Raw genomic sequence first — 25715 nt, forward strand, 5'->3', positions numbered from 1 at the left:
CAAAATGAGTGAAACTACACTTCCCGACAAAAAACACCAACAAGGGAGCCAAAGACTGGTGCACAGCAAGGTTGTGGTTTAAGGTTGTCTTGATACCTGTAACCCACCACCATCTCCCTGTTCTTCTCCGTCTGATTTCCAGGTGGGAGGAGTAGGTTCCTCCTGATGGATTTCCGAGCAGCTTTCCCAATTTCCTGTAATTTTTCCTTGGTGCAGATGCACCCCTTGGAGCTCCTGAGGCTCTAGAGCAGATTTTAGTCCCTCCTTGATTAAAGTCAGCCAGGAAGAGACCTGAAGAGGAGGCTCCAGTTCAACCAGTCACCCCCAGTTTCTCCAACATCTTCCCAGCTTCGGGAAGGTGTTTGGGTTTGGTATCACAGCGCCAAACCAGTGTCTGTGACTGGTGGTGTCACAGGGGTCCCTGACTGGGTGCCCATCCTGCACGAGAACCATGGAATGGTTAAAATGGAAAAGCCCTCAGAGCCCATCCGCTCCAACCCAGCACTGCCAAGGCCACCACTGACCATGTCCCCAGGTGCCACATCCGTGTGGTTTTTGAGCACTCCCACCTGAGGCATGAATTCCAAGTCCTTTGCTCAGTCACCAGAACTATCCCATCTCCATCCCACCTCCCTGAACCCACCTCGGACCCTTCTGTGCAGCCTTGCCATGGACGAAGGACCCGTTCCCCGTGCAGAGAAAGGAGCTGTTTCCCCCCTGGACCAGGGGATGGAAGCTGGAATGATCTACAAACAATTATCTCATCTCTTCCTTCCGCCAAGGCAAGCTCAGCTCTGCCTAAACTATTCTTGATGGGTTCCCTGTAATTTGTGCTGAAAACTTCCCACCACAGACGCCCCACACCTTCCCTGAGCAGTCGGCTGCGATATTTTGCTCTTCCCACCAGGATACTCTTCCTGCTGTTCAGCTTGGATTGTGCTCGCTGCTTCTTGAATTGTGTCCCAAGGGAGCGTGAACACAACACTGCTCCTTCCTCCCTTCCCTCTCCCAGCCCTTGGAGAGGGTGGGACTGGGGGGCATCTCCGTTGGGTTTCTGTGGAGCTCCCCAGGGGCAGGCTGGGTTTGAGCTGCCCCGTTTCCCCAGCCCTGCTGGCTGGCCGGTGCTAACCCTCCCGATTCCAGGTGGGATTTGTTTCAAGGCACTGAATCCAGGACCGCTGGGGTTGGAAAAGCCCTCTGAGATGCCAGAACCCACCCTGCGACCCCATGCCCACCTTGGCAGCAGCGTGGCATCGCCCCATCCGGCCATTCCTTGGGCCCCAGGCTGGCCACTCCGCTTCCCTCGTTTGAACCCCCCCAGCCCCAAAACCCCGGAGCTTTTCCGCGTGTCCCTGGCGGAAAAACCCCCTGGCAAGGGGAGGAAAAGCTGCGTCAGAGCAGGCAGAGCAGAGCTAATCCTGCCTCGAAAGGGATCCGTCGGATCCGGAGCTCCTGCACCTTTCCCGGTGCTCTCCCGGCACAATGCTTCACTTTGTGCTGCGGCGCTGAAAGGAATGGTGAAGTTGCTAATAATGGCACTAAAAGAAAATATGCTACATCTGTTATGGATAGCAGTACAAAATTAGCTGATCACACCTCTGACACCCAAGATGTCTTCACTTAAAATACTCGTTGGCTTTACTTTACATAATTTGCTGATTATATTTAAAAGAAATACAATTTTGCAATTACTGTTCTTTCTGGTGTGCTATCTATGCATCATTTTCTTTTTATGTTTATATATTTCTCCTTCATTAGTGCAGTCTGAAGGGTGATTAGATCCCTTCAAACATTTTACAGAGGTTAAACGTTGATTAAGATTTAATTATTACTGTAAATAGCTTGGAATGACATATGGTGCAAAAACCTGACATATGTGCATTTGAATAAATGAAGTGCTATTTCCCATGATGCTTCAGTAGCTGTTTAACAGCTTTGCTGAAGGGTTATGTTGCACCTCATGTTAAGATTGCTTTGATGTTATATTTTGTTGGGTTTTTGCAGCTGAAAGCTAAGAACAGTTTTTCCAGTTTTTAAAAACATTGAATATTTTAAATACCTAAATTGTTTTGCACAAATTTTTGCTAATTTGTCTAACTAGGTTAAACATTTTCAAAAGCATTTCGATTTTTAACGTGGGTTCCTCGCATTGTGTCGGCACCGGCGTGGGTTCCGTGGGGAGGGTTTCGAAAATTCCAGGTTTTCCCAGGTGTCGTGGCCCGGCTGGGAGCGGGGATCAGCGCCGCGGATCCCTCCCGGGAATGCAGAGATTCCAAGGGATTTCAGAGCAAGGGAAAGCTTCGGGAGAAGCTGGCGGAGGGGAAAAACGAGGCAAGGGATGGAGATTTCATGGGGATGGAGAAAGGGGCAGGAAGGGTTGGGCTGTGAAGGTGGAGCCCAGCGAGGCTCTTCCCTCCTGGCAGCACCTGGGCTTTGCCAGGTCCAGCCTGGGGCTCTGGGAGCTGCAGGGAAGGGAAGGGAAGGAAGGGATGGAAAGCTGGGATGGGTGGGATGCGTTGGAGCCTCAGACACTCTATAATTCATTGAGCGCTGCCAGGCAGGGAACGTGCGGCGTTTCGTGCGCTGCAAACCCACCCAGCTCGGGGGGGCTGGGGCTGGAGCTCGGCACCCAGGCACCAGGGAAGGCGTGAGTGGCGTGGAACGGTTCCCATCTCCTCCTCCTCCTCCTCCTCCTCCTCCTCGGCAGCCGGCCCAGCCGTGGGTTCTCATCCCGCTGCTCTTTGCTTCCGCAGATCGAGACGTCCCAGCTGGAGCCCGAGATCGCCATGGCCACCAGCAGTAAGACCGTGGTCTACAACAAAGGCTTGTGAGTGCAAGAGGAGCGTCCCAGCCCGGAAAGTCTGGGGGGGAAGAGGGGAAGCTCCAGCCTGGGAGAAAGCAAACAACACCAACAAGGAGAAGATGAAATAATAGAGCTCAGTGGTAGGAGCCGCTCCCGGCAGCCCGGGAGCGAATTAACACCTGCAGAGAACTGACACCTCACACCACTCCTAAAGATTAATATTAAAAGTTTTAACTTAGCAACAGGAGCAGCAACTGCAACAAATAAAATCACGTCGAACCACTTTAGAACTAGCTAACGAAACTCAGAATCGCTGGCACCGCGTGGAGGGAGCTCAGGGGCGAGCTGGCGTGGTCAGAGCTGCCTGCACGACGCAGACGTCACATCTCGTGCTCATGGGAGCTCAGTCCACTGCTGCTGCACAGCACCAGCTCTGCACAGACCAAGGGCTGCGTGGATGTGATTGATCAGGGGATTGGGAATGCCCAGCGTGGATTTCTTGCTGATCCTGCCCCAGCACTCGCGCTCTGAAGAGGAATTCCATGTGCCCAGCAAGGGCTCGGCTGTGCCCCTCCACCCTTCATCCTCCTCCTCCTCCTGCAGACGCTGCTGGTGGCATCCTGCCCTTCACTGCGAGACTGGCTGGCCCTGGATCCCAGCCCTGCAATTCCACAGGGGCTTTTGCCTGGGTTTCATGGTCCTGGAAAGCCAAGGTGCCCAGAGGTGGAGTGTTGGAGTAGAAATGGTGCTGGAGCTGCTCTGTTCCTCTGCACAGCCCTCAGGGGGCTTTGTCCCACCCAGCACCCTCTGACAGGGCTCTTCCTGATCTGAGGTGCCTGGCTAAGCCACGCTTTGCTGAGCTGGTGTCTAAGGACAGGATGTGGTTTAAGTTTGGATCAATCCCCAGCTGGGCAGGCAGTTGGACAAGGAACATTGCAGGCCCCTTCCAATTGGAATTCTCTTCTCTCTTCTCTTCTCTTCTCTTCTCTTCTCTTCTCTTCTCTTCTCTTCTCTTCTCTTCTCTTCTCTTCTCTTCTCTTCTCTTCTCTTCTCTTCTCTTCTCTTCTCTTCTCTTCTCTTCTCTTCTCTTCTCTTCTCTTCTCTTCTCTTCTCTTCTCTTCTCTTCTCTTCTCTTCTCTTCTCTTCTCTTCTCTTCTCTCCTCTCCTCTCCTCTCCTCTCCTCTCCTCTCCTCTCCTCTCCTCTCCTCTCCTCTCCTCTCCTCTCCTCTCCTCTCCTCTCCTCTCCTCTCCTCTCCTCTCCTCTCCTCTCCTCTCCTCTCCTCTCCTCTCCTCTCCTCTCCTCTCCTCTCCTCTCCTCTCCTCTCCTCTCCTCTCCTCTCCTCTCCTCTCCTCTCCTCTCCTCTCCTCTCCTCTCCTCTCCTCTCCTCTCCTCTCCTCTCCTCTCCTCTCCTCTCCTCTCCTCTCCTCTCCTCTCCTCTCCTCTCCTCTCTTTATTTTCTCTCCTTCTCCCTTCTCTTCCTCTCCTTCCTCTTCCTCTTCTCTCCCCCACTTTTTCCAGCCCCTCCACCCAGCAAAGCCGACCCTGCCCGAGGCCTTGTGCTGCTGCAGAGAGGACCCAAGGCAGGTCCTGGCAGCTGCGCTGAGCTGATGGCTGTGACACTGCACCTTCCGAGGGGACACTGCCCTCCGGGGACATCCGTCTGTCTGTCTGTCTGTCCTACCAGGGCTCTGCTCCAGGGTGGTGAAAGGGGAGGGCTGAGTCACCCCCACCCTGCACCAAGTCAGGCCCTCCCTGGCTTTGGGGCCACGGTTTGGCTTTCTGGTATCTCACAAAATTCAACAAAAATTCCCCCAAAATTCACCCCAGAGGGACTCCCTCGGGTTCATTTGGAGCGTGGCCACCAGCAGAACATCCCAGAGGCAGGACGTCCCTGTGGGAGCCACCTGCGGGATGGCCGTGGCACCGTGGTGCTGCTGGGGTGGCACAGGCTCTCACCCTTCAAATGCCCATTTCTTGTGGGGTTGGGGAGGCCGGGGAAAGGGGAAACCGAATCACCACTGACACAGAATGTATCTGATGGATTTATTGCAATGCCTGGAACTGGGAGGCCTGAGCGCCCCAGGTGTGGAGTCAGAGCCACAGGAACGGGAGCCACACACTGGGGCAGCTCAGGGCCCTGGCCTGGTGTAAATCAGGAGTAATTGCACAAAAGGGATCCATGCTGTGGATTTACACATCGGCAGGCAGGACAGGAGGGGCCAACCCTTTGTAGGTGCTGTTGTGGGGCAGCTCCTGGTCCCAAACTCTGCTGGGAACCCGGAGCGGGCCCCGTGCACCCTGGGGCTGCCCTGGCTTTACAGCGGGCCAGCACAGCGGGACTGGGCCCGGTGGAGTTCCCTTCATGCCCGAGATGAGATGAATAGATGAATGTCCATTCCAGAGGAGGATCCCCCCGGCTGGGCTCTGCCAGCTGTCCTGGGGACATTCCCATGGCCTCCTGTCCCGCTGGCAGCACGCTGGGAGCAGATAACTCCTGCAGCAGCCGGGGAGCCCAGGGAAGGGGAGAGGGATGCAGGCAGCCCCCAGGGCTGGGCGAGCAGCTGCGAGCCTGGAACAGCCCCTTTCCATGGGGCTGGGGGGTTTGGGGGTGCAGTACCCCTGGAACCACATCCAGCCCTTTCCATGGGGCTGGGGGTGCAGGTACCCCTGGAACCACATCCAGCCCTTTTCCATGGATCTGGGATTTGGGGGTGCAGTTCCCCTGGCACCACATCCAGCCCTTTTCCATGGATCTGGGACTTGGGGTGCAGTTCCCCTGGAACCACATCCAGCCCTTTCCATGGATCTGTGGCGTTGGGATTTGGGGTGCAGTTCCCCTGGAACCACATCCAGCCCTTTTCCATGGATCTGGGATTTGGGGGTGCAGTTCCCCTGGCACCACATCCAGCCCTTTTCCATGGATCTGTGGCGTTGGAATTTGGGGTGCAGTTCCCCTGGAACCACATCCAGCCCTTTTCCATGGATCTGTGGGTGCTGGGGGTGCAGTACCCCTGGCACGGCATCCATGGGGGGGTGTGGAGCAGGGAAAGGCTCCTCTGAGGCCGAAATTCCCGTCTCGCTGCCAGGGAGAAGGCTCCTGGCTCGGGTGCCTGTCTGGAGCATCCTTCCTCCCTCCCGTGGCCTCTGCCCAAGCTCATCCCAGCTTTGCTCGGAGGAGGGGGAAGGAGGAAGGGATGGAGGCTGCGGTGGTTTGGGTTTGTGGGGGATCGCAGAGCCGGGGTGTGTGTCAGAGCTGGGCTGACCTGCAGGGAATTTCCAGTGGGTGAAAGGAGGCTGGGCTTTGCTGCCCTCAGGAAAAGCAGGGATTGACCAAGTTCTGCCTCGGGAAAGAGCCGGCTCCCGTTTTGCCCTGCGGGCGCTCTCCCTGCACACGCATCACCTGCGGGGATCACAGCTCCTTAGCGGGGTGCCCGTCCCGCTAATCCGGGGCTCATCAGCAGGGCTCGGAGCAGAAAATGGGGATTTATTAAAGCCAGGCGGCTCCAGGGGATGCAGAGGGGCAGATCCCGCGGGCGGCGCCGGGACCAGCTCGGGGATGTCGGAGGAGCCGTGCCGGAGCGCGGCCCGGCTCCAAGGCAGCCGCTCCCTCACACGGGTGACAATCAAAGGGCCCAAAGGAGTCTGGATTTGTCGTCTGCCCGCACAGACCCCGCACACTTGTTTGGCTTCGTGTGGCAGCAGAATGGGACTCAGCTCGGCTGGGCGGTGGAACATCCCGGCCCCGCCAGGCGCTCCCGGGCACCGACCTAAACTTTGTCCCAGCGCCGCTCCAAGCGTCGCCCAGGAGCTCCTGGGGGAGGCACCAGGCTCGGTTCCCTCCTGCAGCCTCCTCTGGCAGCACGGAACCTGGAATGGTTTGGGTTGGAAGGGTCCTGGGACCTCATCCCATCCCAAACCCTGCCAGGGCTGTGCCACCTCCCAGAGCGGGGTGCTCCAGCTCCATCCACGGTCCCGGCAGCTCTGGGCTGGGAGGTGGCCCTGGGGACACTGGCACTTGTCCCCACAGCTCCCAGAGCCACGCGCACCCCCGGGAGAGCCGGGATGCTGCAGATCCATCCTTCCCCTCGCCGTCCCGGCTCGCTGACCAGCAGGACGAGGGATCTGCGTGAGGAGCACCTCGTGGTGGCCCCGTGGGCCCTTGGGCAGCCCAGGGACACCAGGAGCACCACGAGGTGATCCCAGCCGACGTGTCCCTGCATCCCAGCGAGGGCCGGGCTCGGATGGGATCCCGCCCGTGGGACACCTCCGCTCACCCAGCGAGGGGATTTGATCCCAAAGCAGCCCCAAACCTCGGGGCGTGGGTCTCCAAAGGCACTTCCACCCAGCCCCGCCCGGGAATGTCCCGCCTGGGAACGTCCCACGTGGGAATGTTCCACCTGGGAATGTCCCGCCTGGGAATGTCTCACCTGGGAATTCCACATGGGAATGTCCCGCCTGGGAACGTCCCACGTGGAATGTCCCACCTGGGAATTCCACATGGGAGTGTTCCAAATGGGAATTCCACATGGGAATGTCCCACCTGGGAATGTCCCATGTGGGAGTGTTCCACCTGGGAATGTCCCAGCTGGCAATTCTACATGGGAATGTCCCACATAGGAATTTTCCATCTGGGAAAATCCCACATGGGAATGTCCCACCTGAGAATTCCACATGGGAATGTCCCACTTGGAAATGTCCCACGTGGGAATGCCCCACACTGGAGTGTCCCACCTGGGAATTCCAGCTGGGAATGTCCCACCTGAGAATTCCACATGGGAATGTCTCACATGGTAATGTCTCACATGGGAATGTCCCACGTGGGAATGTCTCACCTGGGAACGTCCCTTGTGGGAATGTTCCGCATGGGAATTCCAGCTGGGAATGTCCCACACTTGAGTGTCCCACCTGGGAATTCCAGCTGGGAATGTCCCACACTGGAGTGTCCCACCTGGGAATTCCAGCTGGGAATGTCCCACCTGGGAATGTCCCACACTGGAGTGTCCCACCTGGGAATTCCAGCTGGGAATGTCCCTCTCAGCCCTTCCAGCGGCGCTGGGGCCGGGCACGGGGCCGGTTGGTTTTTAGGACAGCAAACGGTGCCGGGAAGATTCCCCAGCTAATGACAACGTTCTGCACGTTCACTAATCACTAATTAATCTCCTCGTGCACAAAGCGACCCCGAGCATTTGCATTCCCGGTTTCCTGTAATTGGGGGGGCCGGGAACAACGGGGGGCGCGCAGACATGGAGCCCCTCACCTCGGCACAGAGTGACGATGAGGCGATCTTCTCCCGGCATATTTAATTAGACATGTCGCACCTAATTGATTTCTGGGCTGTGTTAATTAAGGAATAATGAGGAGCAGGTTGCAGCAAAAGGTGCTGGCGAGAAGTTTTGGGAGTCTCTCCTGGAGGGTGGATCCCTGAGCTGGCCGGGGGACGAGCCCGGGTGGTGTCCCCCATGTCCCCAACCTCCAGCCTGGGCTCGGCTCCTTCCCTTTGTCCTTGCTGCTCCTTCCCTGCTCCTCCCGCTGGTGTCCCCAGGTCCCTTTGGGAGACACCATTTTGGGTTCTTCCCTGGTTTTCGGGATTATTCCACATGGAGCTGAGCACAGCCTGGCAGCGAATCCCTCGGGAATGCCGGGGCACAGCTGCCAGCGCCGGCGTCCTCCAGCGGGGTGGGAGCCCGGGCACCCCGGGGACACCCCAGGAACACCCCGGGGACACCCCGGGGACACCCCTGGGAGACCCTGGGACACCTCTAGGACACCCAGGGACACCCTGAGACACCCCTGGGACAACCTGGGACACCCTGGGACACACTGAGACACCCCTGGGACACTTCTGGGACACCTCTAGGACACCCAGGGACACCCTGAGACACCCCTGGGACAACCTGGGACACCCTGGGACACACTGAGACACCCCTGGGACACCCTGGGACACCCCTGGGAGACCCTGGGACACCCTGGGACACCTCTAGGACACCCAGGGACACCCTGAGACACCCCTGGGACAACCTGGGACACCCTGGGACACACTGAGACACCCCTGGGACACCCTGGGACACCCCTGGGAGACCCTGGGACACCCTGGGACACCCTGGGACACCCTGAGACACCCCTGGGACACCCTGGGACACACTGAGACACCCCTGGGACACTTCTGGGACACCCCAGGACACCCAGGGACACCCTGAGACACCCCTGGGACACCTCCAGGACACCCTAGGACTCACTGAGACACCCCTGGGACATCCTGGGACACCCTAGGACACCCCTGAGACACCTCTGGGACACCTCTAGGACACCCAGGGACACCCCAGGACACCTCCAGGACACCTCTGGGACACCCCAGGACACACTGAGACACCCCTGGGACACCCCAGGACACCCGGGACCCCCGGGACCCCCGGGACCCGCAGGCTCCGTCTGTTTTTAACCCCTCGGTGGCCACCGCCCGCGGCTCCCGTGTGAGCCCGGGGTAATAAAAGAATAAAAGAGAATAAAAAATAAAAGAGGCCGGAGGCTGCCGGGCCCCCAGCCCGTGTGGATTCCCGGGAATGCTGGGAGGCACAGCACGCGCTTATTATGGGATGGATCGCCAGGCAGCGGCTGCCGGGGATGGGAATTTCCTTGGAATGATTTTCCCTGGATGTGGGGAGGGGGGGCTTTCCCAACAGCCGGAATTATGAACTTTGTGCGTCCGTATATAATTATACAGAAATAACGACAGAATCTGTATAATGCTAGAATTTAAAAATATGTATAGTTATAGGCATAATATATATAATTTTCATCTAGTACATATAATAAAATATATAAGCCAGTTGATATATTTTAGAATATGTAATTAGATATCATTATATATAATATAGACCTCGGGAAGCACAATCTATATTTTATATATACGTATTCCATCCAAAATCTACGGCGTGCGTGCGAATAAATATATATAAAATATAAATTATAAAATACAATATACACAGTATATACGCATTGGTATGTGTATGTTCTGTTCATGTGCATATGTGTGTATATGTGCTGTATTTTATATGTGATTTTATATTTTATATGTAGGTATTTTAGTTATATATATGATTGATATATGTAGTACATATATATAATTTATATATAATTTTATATATATAATTTTTATATAATTTATTTTATATATTTATATAAAAATTATATCTATAAATTATATTTTAATTTTATTATTTTTATATAAATATATATTTATATATATTTATATATATATATATAAAATGATGATATGTGTTTTCCTCCAAATCCCTCCTGTCCTGTCGGGGGGTCCCGGTGGGGACAGCCCTGGGTGTCCCATCCCTGCGGGGACATTCCCGAGGGACCCGCAGGGATGGCAGAGCTGTCCCACCTGGGGGACCCCCGGGACCCCCCCGGACCTGTCCCACCTGGGGGACCCCCGGGACCCCCCTGTCCTCACCCACCGCCATGGAACCACCAAACTCTGCTTGTTCCCTCTCTGCCGGTGCCACCCAGTGCCCCCCAGTTTCCCCAGTGCCCCCCAGTGTTCCCAATGCCCCCAGTGCCCACAGTGCCCCCCAGTTTCCCCCAGTACTCCCCAGTGATCTCCAGTTTCCCCCAGTACTCCCCAGTGCCTCCAGTGCCTCCCAATGCCTCCCAGTTTTCCCCAGTGCCCCCAGTGCCCCCAGCACCTCCCAGTGCCCCCCAGCACCTCCCAGTGCCCCCCAGCACCTCCCAGTGCCCTCCAGTGCCCCCGAGTTTCCCCCAGCGCCTCCCAGTACCCCCAGTGCCCCCAGCACCTCCCAGCACCTCCCAGTACCTCCAGTGCCCCCAGTACTCCCCAGTGCCCCCAGTGCCCCCAGCACCTCCCAGCACCTCCCAGTACCCCCAGTGCCCCCAGCACCTCCCAGTGCCTCCCAGTGCCCTCCAGTGCCCCCGAGTTTCCCCCAGCGCCTCCCAGTACCCCCAGTGCCCCCAGCACCTCCCAGTACCCCCAGTACCCCCAGTGCCCCCAGCACCTCCCAGTGCCTCCCAGTGCCCCCAGTGCCCCTGAGTTTCCCCAGTGCCCCCAGTGCCCCCAGTGCCTCCCAGTGCCTCCCAGTTTTCCCCAGTTTCCCTCAGTGCCCCCCAGTAGCTCCCAGTGCCCCCAGTGTTCCCAATGCCCCCAGTGCCTCCCAGCGCCTCCCAGCGCCTCCCAGTGCTTGCCAGTACCCCCCAGTTCCTCCCAGTTCCTCCCAGTGCCCCCCAGTACTCCCCAGTGCCCCCAGTGCCCCCAGCACCTCCCAGTGCCCCCAGTGCCCCCAGTGCCCCCAGCACCTCCCAGTGCCCCCAGTGCCCCCAGCACCTCCCAGTGCCCCCAGTGCCCCCCGTGCCCCAGTTTCCCCGGTGCCAGCCCGGCCGCCGTGCCCGCGGGTGCCCGGGGCAGTTCCCAGCGCGTTTTTCTTTTATTTCCACGCGGAAACGCTCGCTCCAGCTGCTGCCCACGGGCGGGAACGCGCGCACACGGGCACGGGGAGAGAGAGAATAAATTAAAAGAAACCGTCATAAAAAAACCCCAAACGATGAAACCAAATTGGAGGGGAGGGGGTGAAAGGGTGGGAAAGGAGAATAAAAAGGCAAAGGGAGAAGGGCTGGAGCATCGAGCTGCTGGTGGGACGCGCTGCTCGGACCTGCCCGGCTCCAGCGCCGAGGAGGATGCGCGCCCCGGGGCCGCCCTGGCAGCCTCCTGTCCCTCCTGGGAGCGCCCCCAAAGCCCCTCCGAGGGACCCCCGGGCGCCGGGGGCGGGACGGGCTCGGCCCCGCGCCCCGGGAAGGCGGCGGGGCGGGGGTCCCTACGGCGCGGGGGCTGCGGCCGCCCGGCCGCCCCCTGCCCGGCCCGGGCTGCTCTCCGTGCTGGCGGCGCCAGGAGCCCGGCTCCGCCTTAGTCGTTGGAGGTGACATCGATGTCTTCTCCGCTCGGCTGCTTGGTGGCGAGGCGCCATCGGTTGATGTGGTGCGAGCCCTTCTTCTTCTGCTCCGAGTCGGGGCCCTCCTCCTCCAGCTTCTGCCGTTTGTATTTCGTGCGCCGGTTCTGGAACCACACCTTCACCTGCGGGCGGGACGCGGCGCAATGGGCTCCGGCCGCCCCGGGGGCTCGGGATGCCCGGCAGAGCGGCCCGACGGTCCCTGGTGCTGTCATTGCCCCTGCTCCTGTCCCTGTTCCTGTTCCTGCCCCCGTGTCCCTGTCCATGTCCCTGTCATTGTCCCTATCCCTGTCATTGCCCCTGTTCCTATCCCTGGCCCCATCCCTGTTCCTGTCCCTGTCCTTGTCCCCATGTCCCTGTCTCTGTCCCTGTCCCTGCCCCTGTTCCTGTCCTAATCCCTGTCCCTGTCCCTGTCCCTGTTCTTGTCCCTGTCACTGCTCCTGTCACTGTCCCTGTCCCTGTTCATATCCTTGTCCCTGTCCTTGTCACTGTCCCTGTCACTGTCCCTATCCCTGTTCCTGTCCTTATCCCTGCCCTATCCCCATCCTCGTCCCTGTCCATATCCATGTCTCTGTTCCTATCCCCATCCCTGCCCCTGTTCCCGTCCCTGTACCTGCCTCTATCCCTGTCCCTGTCCCCGATCCTGACCCTGTTCCTAACCCTGTCCCTGTCCTCATCCCTGCCTTGTCCCTGTCCCTGTCCATATCCATGTCTCTGTTCCTATCCCTATCCCTGTCCCCGTACCTGCCTCTATCGCTGTCCCTGTCCCTGTCCCTGTCCCCGTCCCTGTCCCTGTCCCCGTCCCTGTCCCTGTCCCCGTCCCTGTCCCCGTCCCCGTCCCTGTCCCTGTCCCTGTCCCTGTCCCTGTCCCTGTCCCTGTCCCCGTCCCCGTCCCTGTCCCCGTCCCTGTCCCTGTCCCTGTCCCTGTCCCTGTCCCCGTCCCTGTCCCTGTCCCTGTCCCTGTCCCTGTCCCCGTCCCGTCCCTGTCCCCGTCCCTCCAGGAGCGCTCCCACAGCCGCCCCTCCGTGCCTCAGTTTCCCTCGGCAAGGTGTCACACGGGGGCAGGTGCGGTTGTGCCTCGCAGGGTGGAGGGCGCTCGGTGACACCCGGGGACGGGGCAGGGGCGCGGGGGTGACGCTCCCGCAGCTCCCCGAGCCCGTCAGCCCGGCCGGGCTCCCGCGGCCGGCCCTGCTCCAGCTGCCAGCCGTGCCAGCCGTGCCAGCCGTGCCAGCCGTGCCAGGGTGCCACAGCACGGCGCCCGTGGCCCGGTGCCACCGGGATGGCGCTGGGAGCCATCCCCGCCCTCCAGCCGGGACCGGAATTCCGATTATCCACCCGGAACGGAGCACACGGAGCTCTCAGGAGAGCTCTGGGCTCGGCTGGAGACAAACTGTCCCAGGAGCCGCCTGGAGTCTGCATCCCGGGGGTCCCACTCTGCATCCCGGGGGTCCCATTCTGCATCCCGGGGGTCCCACTCTGCATCCCGGGGGTCCCACTCTGCATCCCGGGGGTCCCACTCTGCATCCCGGGGGTCCCATTCTGCATCCCGGGGGTCCCAAACACCTGGAGTCTCCATCCCGGGGGTCCCAAACACCTGGAGTCTCCATCCCGGGGGTCCCACCCGCCTCCCTCCCCAGAGTCCTGGCCCAGGCCTGGTCCTGGACTGAGGCACTGGGAGTGGGGACAGGGCTGGACAGGGCTGGACAGGGCCAGGGGCAGCCTGGCCTGCTCAGGGCACCCACAGGGGCACTGGGGCATGGAGGGGGGCGGGATGGCACGGGCAGGGATTTGGGATGGCACGGGCAGGGATTTGGGATGGCACAGGCAGGGATTTGGGATGGCACGGGCAGGGATTTGGGATGGCACAGGCAGGGATTTGGGATGGCACGGGCAGGGATGCAGGGATACAGGGATGTAAGGATGCAGGGATGCAGGGATGTACGGATGCAGGGATGCAGGGATGCAGGGATGTAAGGATGCAGGGATACAGGGATGTAAGGATGCAGGGATGCAGGGATGTATGGATGCAGGGATGCAGAGATGCAGGGATGCAGGGATGTAAGGATGCAGGGATGCAGGGATGTACGGATGCAGGGATACAGGGATGTAAGGATGTAGAGATGCAGGATGGGGGATGCCAGCGAGGAGGGATGCTGGTGGCAGCGGTGAGGGATGCAGGATGCTGCAGGAAGCAGAATGGATGGGGTAAGAGATGTGGGATGCTGCAGGCAGGGTTATGGGATGGATGCGGGATGGGATGCGGGATGGGATGCGGGATGGGATGCGGGATGGGATGCGGGATGGGATGCGGGATGTGGCAGTTGGGGTGGTGAGGGCTGCTGCAGCTGGGATGCTGCAGGGAGCAGTGCTGGGTGCTGCAGGCAGGGACAGGGGGTGAGGGATGGCGCTGGGGTGGGATGGGAGATTGCAGTGGGTGCGATGGGGGATGGCACTGGAATGGGACACTGCAGGCAGCGGCGCAGGATGAGGAGGCTGCAGCTGGGATGAGGAGGCTGCAGCTGGGATGAGGAGGCTGCAGCTGGGATGAGGAGGCTGCAGCTGGGATGAGGATGCCCCGGGCGGGATGAGGATGCCCTGGGCAGGATGAGGATGCCCCAGGCAGGATGAGGATGCCCTGGGTGGGATGAGGATGCCCCGGGCGGGATGAGGATGCCCCGGGCAGGATGAGGATGCCCCGGGCAGGATGAGGATGCCCCGGGCAGGATGAGGATGCCCCGGGCAGGGTGCAGACCCTGCCTGGCTCCCAGGCCCGCAGCACTCGGTGCCGCTGCTTGGCCGCACTGACAGCCCAGCCCAGCCCAGCCCAGCCCGGCCCAGCCCAGCCCAGCCCGGCCCAGCCCAGCCCGGCCCAGCCCAGGCTGAGCCTTGTCCCGCCGTTCCGGGTCCTGCAGCCTCTGGCACTGGGCTGATCCCGGGATCCTCAGCCCTTTTCCCCCTGTCCTTCAGCACCGGCCACAGGCACCTCCTGCTCCTGCTCCTGCTCCGGAGCCTCCCCGCGGCAGCACAGGCCGACATTCCTGTCCGGGTCAGCATTCCCATCCCAGGCCAGCATTCCCATCCCAGGCCAGCATTCCTGTCCGGGTCAGCATTCCCATCCCAGGCCAGCATTCCTGTCCGGGTCAGCATTCCCATCCCAGGCCAGCATTCCTGTCCGGGTCAGCATTCCCATCCCAGGCCAGCATTCCCATCCCAGGCCAGCATTCCTGTTCCAGATCAGCATTCCCATCCCAGGCCAGCATTCCTGTCCCAGATCAGCATTCCTGTTCCAGATCAGCATTCTCATCCCAGATCAGCATTCCCATCCTGGATCAGCATTCCTGTTCCAGTTCAGCATTCCTGTTCCAGTTCAGCATTCCCGTCCCAGATCAGCATTCCCATCCCAGATCAGCATTCCTGTCCCAGATCAGCATTCCTGTTCCAGATCAGCATTCCTGTTCCAGATCAGCATTCCCATCCCAGATGAGCATTCCCATCCCAGGCAAACATTCCCATCCCAGGCAAACATTCCCATTCCAAATCAGCATTCCCACCCCGGCTCTGCCAGGCTCGGTTCGGCCCGGTTCGGCCCAGTTCGGCCCGGTTGGGCCGGCATTCCTGCGGGACGGGGCTCCCCGGCCCTCCCGTGCCGCCCCCGCGCTCCGGGGGAGCCGCTCCAAGCCCCGAGCCCGGGTGTTGTCCCGTGCCACATTAACCCTTCTCGTGCCGGAGCGTGCCGAGCTCCCGGCGCCGCCATCCCCGGCCGGCTCTGTCCCCGGGGTCGCCTCCCGGCCCGGGCTGCTGCTCAGGACAGGGCTGGTGGCACCGGGCTGGCTCCCGCATCCCCGTCCCGTCCCCAAGCCCGGCTCCCAGCCGCGCTTCCCGGCGCGTTCCCACCCGTGCCGCGCCCGAGGGCCGCCAGGGCCACCGCCGGGACATCCCCGGGAGCGCCGATGGCACCGGGAGCCAGCGCCGGCCCCGAGGTGACATCGGGGACAGCTAAAAGCCACCGGGGCTGAGGGCACCGCGGTGGGGCTGGAGGGGGCACGGAGGGACCAGCCCCGGTGGCACCGCCCGTGCTGGCTGTCCCCCGAAGTGCCACCGGCCCGGCCAGCGCTGCACCCCCGCCTGTCCGGCTGTCCCTGCGGGGACTCTCCTCCTGAAACACCCCAGAACCTGCCGGGTTTGGTTCTGGGGACACTTCTCAGGGGACACTGCCGGCCCGGGGCTTCTCACGGGGCCGCTCTGCTCTATCTGGGCATCTTTCTCCTCCTGTGATTCCCAGGCATTTGCTCTGTTAATTATTAATTATTAATTACAGCCAGCACCGAGCCCCTGGCCGGGGCTGCTCTGTCCCTGCAGGGGCAGCTCCAGGAGGGGACACTGGGATATCCAGGGGTTCCATAATCACCCCAAAGCTTTGAGGGACATTGGGATATCCAGGGGTTCCATAATCACCCCAAAGCTGAGAGAGGGACATTGGGATATCCAGGGGTTCCATAATCACCCCAAAGCTTTGAGGGGCACTGGGATATCCAGGGGTTCCATAATCACCCCAAAGCTTTGAGGGACACTGGGATATCCAGTAATTCCATAATCACCCCAAAGCTTTGAGGGACACTGGGATATCCAGGGGTTCCATAATCACCCCAAAGCTTTGAGGGACACTGGGATATCCAGTAATTCCATAATCACCCCAAAGCTGAGAGGGGACACCAGGACACTTGGAGACCCCACAAGCACCCCAAAGTTCCCTCTGCAGGAGCCGGGGGAGGTCTCTGCTTTGGGAATGCAGATTTGGGGTCCCAGGTGGGGTTGGCCCCACGAGCTGCCGGGCCTGGAGCGGCTCTGCTGGGAATTCTGGCTCCGGATGCCAGGGGAATCCAGGGAAGCGCCTTCCCAGCCCCGGCTGCTCCCCTGGCAGGGGAAGTGACCTGGTGCCACCGGCACTGGCACTGCCAAGCCGTGCCCACCCCGACAGGACACGGCACGTCCCATTCCCAGCACACAGCTCAGATCCCAGCCCGGCACAAAATCCTGGAGCACCAGAGGGGCTGGGATCCTGCTGATCCCACACAGTGCCCGGGATCCTGCTGATCCCACACAGTGCCCAGATCCCTGCTGATCCCAGAGCATCACAGTGCCCGAGATCCTGCTGATCCCACACAGTGCCCAGGATCCTGCTGATCCCAGAGCACCCACAGTGCCCAGATCCCTGCTGATCCCAGAGTACCATAATGCCCAGGATCCTGCTGATCCCACACAGTGCCCAGGATCCTGCTGATCCCAGAGTACCACAGTTCCCAGAATCCTGCTGATCCCACACAGTGCCCAGGATCCTGCTGATCCCAGAGTACCACAGTTCCCAGAATCCTGCTGATCCCACACAGTGCCCAGGATCCTGCTGATCCCACAGTGCCCGGGATCCTGATGATCCCAGAGCACCCACAGTGCCCAGATCCCTGCTGATCCCAGAGTACCATAATGCCCAGGATCCTGCTGATCCCACACAGTGCCCGGGATCCTGCTGATCCCACACAGTGCCCGGGATCCTGCTGATCTCAGTGCCAGCACAGTGCCCGGGATCCTGCTGATCCCAGAGTACCACAGTTCCCAGAATCCTGCTGATCCCACACAGTGCCCGGGATCCTGCTGATCCCAGTGCCAGCACAGGGCTGGGATCCTGCTGATCCCACACAGTGCCCGGGATCCTGCTGATCCCAGTGCCAGCACAGGGCTGGGATCCTGCTGATCCCAGATCCACCACCCTGCCCAGAACCCCCTCCACACCCCTCTCGATGCCCGCTGGGTCACACCCGTGTCCCCGTCCCACCCAAACCCCCGGTGGCTCCCCTGGCTCAGAGCGTCCCACACTCCCTCCGGAGCCCTCCCTGCGCCTTCCCCATCCCACTTTTGGATTTCCCTCCGGGCCCCGAGCTGCCTTTTGCTCCCCCAGCCCCTTTGATCTTGCTCTTCCGGGCCTGCTGTTGGAATTTGACCCCGAATTCATGCAGCTCCTCGTAGCACAGCGGCTGGGAAGGGGTTAAACCCCGGCGCCATCCCCCCCCCCAAATCCCAAAACATTTCCCGATGCTGGGCAGGACCCGAGCCCCTCTCACCTCCCCTGGGCTGCTCCGGGTGCTGCTCCCTGGCTGGGGACCCGGAGCTGGCACAGCCCGCGGGGCAAAATTCCCTTTTCCAGAGGGAAAAGCCGCTGGGAAGCAGGGCCAGGCACAGCCCTGAGCTGCAGCCCGGCTGGGAATTGTTAAATCCGGGAAAAAACGGCAAACCCCCCCAAACTGTGGCTTTGGGTGTGGAGCCCCAGGTGAAAACACACCTGTGGCGCACCAGGATGGGTGTCGTGGGTAAAGCGGGCTGGTTTTCCGTGGAAATTTGATTCCCTGCAGGATTTATCACCGAATATTGAATTAATAATGATTATAACAGTAATAATATCCTGGGTTTGGCACAGCCACCAGCCCCTGGCTGTCCCGCTCCTCCATCCCAATACCCGGGTGTCTCCCATCCCTCGGCACACTGCGATTATTTCCCTCCAGGTAATTAGAACAAATTTTTCTTTAAAAAATGATTTTTGCAAAGCCACAGAACAGAAGGGAAAAGCGTTTCCGCGCTGCCTGAAGCCCCCGCGGCCGGAGCCTTGCCCGGCCCCGCCGCCGCCTCCCGCGGTCCCGGCCAGCAGCAGCAGCTTCCCAAAACCATGCCAAAACCACCGCGCCACCAAACAGGCTGCAGCAGACAAAAACGAACATTTCAAATATCCCCGCGGCCTCTTGGCGCTCTGAAACCTCCCCGGGGTTGGGGTTGGATGCCGCATTTCCCCAGTAAATGGAATTATTGCCTTCAGGCTCCAGGCAATGCTGGGGAATGGTGAGCTGCCCCTGGGGCATCCCGCAGCTGCCCTTTCCACCCCGACAAGTTGCCGGCTGTTCTTTGACCTTTGGGGTTTGTCCTTTTTTCCCCTTTTTTCTCCATTCCAGCCCGGGAGGTGCCGGGAGGGTCGCGCTGAGCCGCGGGCTGCGGCTCGGGGCAGCAGCACCCCCGGGACCCCGACAGCCGGGGGTTTTGGGGCTCCGTCCCTGCTTCCCCGCATCCCCAGCCGCTCCTCGCCGCTGTCCCCGTGCCGGGGACATTTTCCTCCCGGGAGCTTCCCGCTCCCAGGGGCGCGTCTGGAGGTTTTTGCTTGGCAGAGCCGGGGCGAGGACGAGCCAGGCGGGTACTGGGAACACCCACGGCTCCAGCTTCATTTCCCAACTAAATGGAAGCTTAAAAATGCAATTGATTCAGCGCACAGGCCCAACCGCCTCACCAGAAATTGGGGGAAACTTTCTCACTCCGCTCAGCTGCTGGGTGAATATCCCGGGAAATAAAACTCCTTCTCCCGGAGCGTTTGGGAACAGCCGCTCACCGGAACACCGGGCTCGGACACACAGAGATGCTCAGCCCCAGCTCCCACGTTCTCCCCCGGCTCTGTGCACTTTTCCTTTCATCCTTCTGCTTCTCCTGGGTCTCCTTACATCTCAATTCCTGGGGATTCTGATCCCAGAAAGTCTCATCCAAAGCCGGCGCCCTTCGGCAGCACCGTCTCCACACCCATCCAGAATTCCGGGTGTTGGAGCAGAGCCCCGGAGCCGCTCGGCTCAGCCACGGGTTTCCAGCTCTCCGGGGAAGCCTCCGGGCTGCTGCTCCTTTCCACGCAGGATTTTCCAACCCACAAATTGCTCCCAGGGAAAAACCCCAAACCAGCGAGAAACAACGCCGGGAAAATGCTCCGGAGAGCCGGGACAGCGCCAGAGCCGCATCCCCAGCCCCAAACCTGCCCCAGCTTCTGGAACACCCGAAAGCTGCCCCAAAAAACCCCAGACCCGCCCCGAGGAGCCCGGAACAGCCGCAGCATCTGGGGGTGCTGGGCAATCCCGGCCGGGGCTTCACACAGGAGCGCTGAGCGGGGCTGGTGCCGCTGCCAGGGCCGGGACACGGTGGGACAGGGTGGGACGCACGGTGGGACGGGGTGGGATGGGTGGGACACGGTGGGACACGGTGGGGACACGGTGGGACATACGATGGAACACGGTGGGGACACGGTGGGACACACAATAGGACAGGTAGGACACAGTGGGACATGGTGGGACACGGTGGGACAGGGTGGCAAAGGTGGGACATACGATGAGACATGGTGGGACACACGGTGGGACACGGTGGGACATGGTGGGACAGGGTGGGGACATGGTGGGGACATGGTGGGACACAGTGGGACATGGTGGGCCAGGTGGCATAGGTGGGACAGGGTGGGACAGGGTGGGGACACGGTGGAACATGGTGGGACACGGTGGGACAGGGTGGGGACACAGGGGAGTACACGATGGGCCAGGTGGGACACGGTGGGCCAGGTGGCACAGGTGGGACAGGGTGGGACAGGGTGGGACACGGGGTACACGGTGGGACACACAATGGGACACGGTGGGACACATGATGGGACACGGTGGCCCAGGTGGCACAGGGTGGGACACACGATGGGCCAGGGTGGGCCAGGGTGGGGACACAGTGGGGTACACGATGGGCCAGGTGGGACACGGTGGGACACGCGATGGCCCAGGTGGGCCAGGCCGGGCCCGGGGGCAGTACCTGCGTCTCGGAGAGGCTGAGGCTGCTGGCCAGCTGCTTGCGCTCGGCGCCCACCACGTAGTGGTTCTTCTCGAAGGCCCTCTCGAGGCGCAGCAGCTGCGACGGCGAGAAGGCCGTGCGGATGCGCTTGGGCTTGCGGGCGAAGGGGCCGTGCAGCAGGAGGCTCTCCTGGGACACCTCGCTCCCTGCGGGCACACGCGGAGCTCAGCGCGGCCCCGGCGGCTGCCGGCCCGGCTTCCCGGCCCCGAGACACGGGAGGGGAGTTGCGGGGTTTGAGGAGCGTTCCCCGCTCCGAAATTGCGGCGGTTGTGCCGCGTTCTCCCTCCTGGATGCTCTGAGCCCCGCGGCGCCAGAGGGAGGGGAGGGAGAGAAAAAGGAAGAATGAGAGGGAGAAGGGATGGATGGATGGATGGATGGATGGAGAGAGCAGCAGGAAAAGGAGGTGGGAGGCAGAGAAAAAACTGAGACGGAGAGAAAAAGAAATTATAAAATAGGAGGAAGACTGAGGAAGTGACGGGAAAAAATAGAGAAGGAAAACTGAGAAAGAAAAATGTGGAGGGAAGACAGAAGGAAAGAAAGAGGGAAGGGGACAAGGAAAGAGAGGAATAAAGTGGGAAAGCAATTTTAAAAAGAGGGAAAGAAAGAGGAAGAAAAAATGAAGGAAAAGAAAGTGAAAGGAGACGGAAAGAAATAGACAATAAGTGGGAAAGCAAAAAAGAAAAGGAAGGAAAGAAGCAAAGGATAACGAACGAGAGCAGGAAAGCTGCAGAGCAAGCGAGCGAAACAAGGTAGGAAGAAACGAAAGCAAGAGAAGAAAAGGAAAACTGAAGGCGGAGAGAGAAGGCAGGACCCAGGGAGGGCTCGGGAGAGCGGCGGGCCGGGCTCGGGGGCCGTGCGGGACCCGGAGCCGCTCCCGGGGCCGAGGGCCGGGCCGGAGCTCCGGGCAGCGGCCGCAATCCCCGGCGGAGCCCCGGGGACAAACGAGGGGTTGGTGCCGAGCAGATAAAACTAATCCGGGCTGCGGGACCCCCCGGCACCGCGGCGGGACAGAGGCGACGGCGGTGCCGGGGAAACGGAGAGGCAAAAAAAGAGAAAAGAAAAACGGGGGGGGAAAAACCGAGGGAAAAAAAAGGAAAATACTAAAGGAAAAGATGCAGCTAAAGAAAGGAAAAGAAAGAGGATAGGAAGGAACGGAGAGAAAGAAAATAAAGATACAAGAAATAGAGACAGAATGAGAAAATTAAGAGAAAGAAAGAAGGAACGAAAGAGAGAATGAAAGAGAGAAAGAGAAAGAGAGAGAGAAAGAGAGAAAGAGAGAAAGAGAGAAAGAGAGAAAGAAAGAAAGAAAGAGAGAGAGAGAGAAAGAAAAAGAAAGAAAGAAAGAAAGAAAGAAAGAAAGAAAGAAAGAAAGAAAGAAAGAAAGAAAGAAAGAAAGAAAGAAAGAAAGAAAGAAGCAAAACAAAAAAGTGAGGAAAAGAAAGAGAAGGAAAGAAAGAGAAGAAAGAAAGAGAAGAAGGAAATTAAGAGAAGAAAAGGAATCGAAAGAAAATCTACGGAACCAAACAACATCTCTCTGCGGAGCCGAGATCCGCCGCACCGAAATCCTTCCCTTCGTTCCCGGGAAGGAGAAAACCAAATTCCCGGCTCGGCTGCGCACGGAGGCGGCGGCGCCGGTCCCGTCGCCCGGAGCTCCGCGATGCTCGGCCGGGACTCTGCGGGGCTCTGCCCGGCCCCGGCCCCGGCCCCGGGGCTGCGGGAGCGCTCCGGCCGCGGCTGGGCAAAGGCACCGGCACCGGGTGCTCGGAACCACCGAGCGCTCGGAATCACCGAGTGCTCCAAATCACCGGGCGTGCGGAGGCACCGGGCGCTCGGAACCACCGGGTGCTCGAAATCACCGGGTGCTCGAAATCACCGGGTTTTCGGAAGCACCGAGTGCTCGGAGGCACCGGGTGCTCGAAACCACCGGGTGCTCGGAATCACCGGGCGTGCGGAGGCACCGGCTGCTCGGAACCACCGGGTGCTAGGAGGCACCGGCTGTTCGGAACCACCGGATGCTCGGAACCACCGGATGCTCGGAACCACCGGGTGCTCGAAATCACCGGGTGCTCGAAATCACCGGCTGCTCGGAGGCACCGGCTGCTCGGAGGCACCGGCCCCGCCGCGGAGCGCCCGGGGCCCCGGCCGTGCGTGCGGGCACGGCAGCAACAGGTCTTGGCCGTCAGCCGGGCCCCCCGAGCCCCGGGAAGGAGCCCCGCGGCCCCGCAGCCCCCGGGGCCCCGCAGCCCCCGGCCCGCGCCCCCCGCGGCCCCGCTCACCTTGGAAGCGGTGGCCGAAGAAGCGGTTCCGCAGCACCCAGGGGTAAAAGTTGAGCGGGTCGCGGTGCTGCGGCCCGAAGAAGGGGTGCGGGTGCGGCAGGGCCGAGCCCCCCAGCTGGGGCGGCCCGACGGGCAGCGCCGGGTGCCCCACGGCCTCGGGGAAGACGAGCTCGGCGCTGCCGTACAGGGCCCGGCCGGCGGCTCCCTGGAAGCCGGGGGCGAAGGCGGCGGCGTCGGCGGCGGCGGCGGGGCCGGGGTAGGCGAGGGCGGCGGGGCGCGGGGGGTCCTCGGGGCCCAGGGGGGCGTCCTTGCCCACCAGGGACTCGATGGTGAAGCAGCGCTTCGCGGACGGCTGGAACATGGTGTGAGCCGGGAGCGGGGGGGGGGCCGGAGCGGGGCCGGTCCTGCGGGTGCGCGCGTGTGTGCGGTGTGTGTGTGCGTGCGTGTGCAAGAAACCTCCCCCTGGGCACGGCACACACACGCGGACCCGCGCCCCGCACCCCTCCCTCCCTCCGCCCCCGCCCCGCCGCCCACCCGCGGGCGCCCACGCAGCCCCGGGCCCCGGGCGGCCGCTCCGCGGGCGGGCGGCACCGGCGGGGCCGCCTCACCTGAGCCCCGGGCCCGGCGGGGAGCCCCGAGGCAGGGCCGGGACGGGAGAGCGGGGATGGGCCGGGAGAGCCGGGAATGTGGGAATGGGACGGGAGAGCGGGGATGGGGTGGGAGAGCCGGGAATGTGGGAACGGGACGGGAGAGCGGGGATGGGATGGGAGAGCCGGGATGGGGTGGGAGAGCCGGGAATGTGGGAATGGGATGGGAGAGCGGGGATGGGGTGGGAGAGCCGGGAATGTGGGAATGGGATGGGAGAGCGGGGCCGGGATGGGAGAGCGGGGATGGGATGGGAGACCGGGGATGGGATGGGAGAGCAGGGATGGGATGGGAGAGCGGGGATGGGGTGGGAGAGCCGGGAATGTGGGAAGGGGACCTGAGAGCGGGGATGGGGTGGGAGAGCCGGGAATGTGGGAATGGGACGGGAGAGCGGGGCCGAGATGGGAGAGCCAAGAATGTGGGAAGGGGATGGGAGAGCAGGGCCGGGATGGGGAGAGTAGGAAAGGTAAGGATGAAATGGGATGGGAGATCAGGGAATGTGGGAATGGGATGAGATCAGATGGGAGAGCAGGGAATGCGGGGATGGGATGAGATCAGATGGGATAATGGGATGGGATAATGGGATGGGATAATGGGATGGGATAATGGGATGGGATGGGATGGGATAATGGGATGGGATGGGAATGCAGGGATGGGATAGGATGGGATGAGATGGGAATGCAGGGATGGGTTGGGATGGGATGGGATGGGATGGGATGGGATGGGATGGGATGGGATGGGATGGGAGGTCAGGGAAGGTGGGGATGGGGTGGGATGAGATAGGGGAGCAAGGCCAGGATGGGGAGCGCAGGGGCAGGCAGGGATGGGATGGAAATCAGGGAATGTAGGAATGGGATGGGATAGGAGAGCAGGGCCGGGGTGAGGAAGCCAGAGGAGGCAGAGCCGGGTGGAAAAGCAGGGGAAACAGGGATGGGATGGGATGGGAGAGCGGATCAAGGTAGGGATGGGTCAGGAGAGGACGGGGAGGGCAGGGGAAGGCAGGGCCGGGCAGTGGGAGAAGAGGAGGCAAGAGGAGGCAGAGGGGGTGAGGATGGGCAGGGGAGGCAAAAGGGAGCAAGAGGAGGCCGGAGGAGGAGGAGGGCAGGCAGGGAGAGGCAGAGGAGGCACGAGGAGGCCGGGGGAGGCACGGACAGGCAGGGGAGGACAGGGGGAGATGGGGCAGGAAGGGGAGGCAGGGGCAGGCAGGGGAGGAAGGGGAGGCAGAGGAGGCAAAAGGACGCAGAGAGCGCCCGAAAAACTGGACTGGAGCCGCTCCCGCAGGCGCGCCGCGAAGTTGCAGCGGAGGGGCTCCGGCTGCGGCGGGGCTTTCCCTCCGTCTTCTAAAAAAAATTGAAAAAAAATCTTTTTAAATTCCTCTTTTTTTCTTCTTATTTTGTTGGGGGTTTTTTTCTTTTCTTTTTTATTTTTTTTTCCTTTTTCTCCCCCTTTTTTTTTCCTATTTAAATAAAAAAGCAGCGGCGGAGCGGAGCTGCGGGGGGAGCACAGGTGAAGCCTCCCCCACCGCTCCCGCCCCCCGCGCAAGCTCCGCTCCCCTCCGCGTCCCCTTCCAAAGGCAGGACCTCCCCCCGGCCGAAACCTCTTCCCACCGCTCCGATCGTGCGCCGGGAATGAAAAAGAAAAAGAAAAAAAATAAAAATCCCAAAGCTCGCACGAAGCGGCGATTTTGGCCGCTTTGCCCCGGCGCGGGGGATGCGCGGGCGCGCAGCCCCTGCGCGGGCCGCTCCCGAGTTCACTCCGCAGTTTGGCTCTGCTCGGAGTTTTGTCGGGCCGCGGAGGCGGCGGCCAGCCCTCCCCTCCCGCACAAAGGGGGTTGAAAGTCTATTTTCCACTTGGCTGGATCGAAATACTCCGCGCGGGATCCTTCCCCCCGCGGAGAGGAGAGCGCTGCTGCGCGCCCGCGGGCTCTGCGCGGAAACACTCCCGCAGGAGGCTGCGGGAAGAAGGATGGGGGCAGGAAAGGCAAAATTACACGAAATCCCAGAGAAGTGAAAGCCTAAAAATGGAGCGAGAGCGTCGGCAAAGCGGTTTTTTTTCTTTTCATTTTTATTTTCATTTCCGCAAGAGAGAGAGAGAGAGAGAGAGAGAGAGAGGAAAAAAATAATCGACATTCGAAATATTTTATAAATAGATTTTCAAACATATATTTCCGTTTATTTTTTAATAGGAAAAGTGGAAATAAAGAAGAGGAGTTGGGTGAGAGAGCTGGCGGAGAGGGCAGCGGGAGCGGAGCGGGAGCAGCCGCGGAGGGACGGAGATGGGAGGGAAGGGATGGGGAAGGAGGGAAGGGACAGGGATGGGGACGGAGGGGAAGGGATGGCATCGGG

General features: G+C 60.7%; 2 protein-coding genes and 1 long non-coding RNA gene across 14 annotated transcripts in view; 2 read left to right on the forward strand and 1 right to left on the reverse strand.

Moving 5' to 3' along the window:
• The window catches only part of SFXN5 (sideroflexin 5), a 100886-nt gene extending 97790 nt beyond the window's left edge, over nucleotides 1–3096 (forward strand). For all 11 annotated transcript variants that reach the window (XM_085577353.1, XM_085577351.1, XM_085577349.1 and 8 more), the window contains one exon: nucleotides 2754–3096. In XM_085577353.1, the coding sequence (XP_085433479.1) occupies nucleotides 2754–2831 (78 nt within the window). In that variant the 3' untranslated portion in view covers nucleotides 2832–3096. The remainder of the gene's footprint in view (nucleotides 1–2753) is intronic.
• Nucleotides 3097–4158: 1062 nt separating this feature from the next.
• LOC146767477 (uncharacterized) lies at nucleotides 4159–9800 on the forward strand. Of its 2 annotated transcripts, none has more exons than XR_014954575.1 (2): nucleotides 4159–5465; nucleotides 5576–9800. It is a non-coding gene; the product is annotated as an uncharacterized LOC146767477 (long non-coding RNA). The 2 variants fall into 2 exon arrangements; XR_014954576.1 differs by having other exon boundaries at nucleotides 5637–9800.
• Nucleotides 9801–11232: 1432 nt separating this feature from the next.
• Nucleotides 11233–23194, reverse strand: LOC110468683 (homeobox protein EMX1). The gene is made up of 3 exons (XM_021526801.3): nucleotides 22726–23194; nucleotides 20411–20595; nucleotides 11233–11895 (listed from the first exon to the last, which is right to left on the reverse strand). Exons 1-3 carry the CDS (start codon nucleotides 23084–23086, stop codon nucleotides 11728–11730), a joined length of 714 nt encoding a protein of 237 aa, XP_021382476.1. The 5' UTR covers nucleotides 23087–23194; the 3' UTR covers nucleotides 11233–11727.
• Between the last annotated feature and the right edge of the window lie 2521 nt (nucleotides 23195–25715).

This window comes from Lonchura striata, chromosome 4, assembly GCF_050655825.1.
Source record: "Lonchura striata isolate lonStrDom1 chromosome 4, ASM5065582v1, whole genome shotgun sequence".
In the NCBI taxonomy this organism is placed as follows: domain Eukaryota; kingdom Metazoa; phylum Chordata; class Aves; order Passeriformes; family Estrildidae; genus Lonchura; species Lonchura striata.

What these genes read in the sequence shown, in the direction of transcription:
- LOC110468683 (XM_021526801.3), bottom strand. Translation starts at nt 23,086, where the DNA reads ATGTTCCAGCCGTCCGCGAAGCGCTGCTTCACCATCGAGTCCCTGGTG. An exon ending in CTTCGGCCACCGCTTCCAAG is followed by an intron (nt 20,596 to 22,725) that starts GTGAGCGGGGCC and finishes GTGTGCCCGCAG; the next exon opens with GGAGCGAGGTGTCCCAGGAG. An exon ending in TCAGCCTCTCCGAGACGCAG is followed by an intron (nt 11,896 to 20,410) that starts GTACTGCCCCCG and finishes TCCCGCCCGCAG; the next exon opens with GTGAAGGTGTGGTTCCAGAA.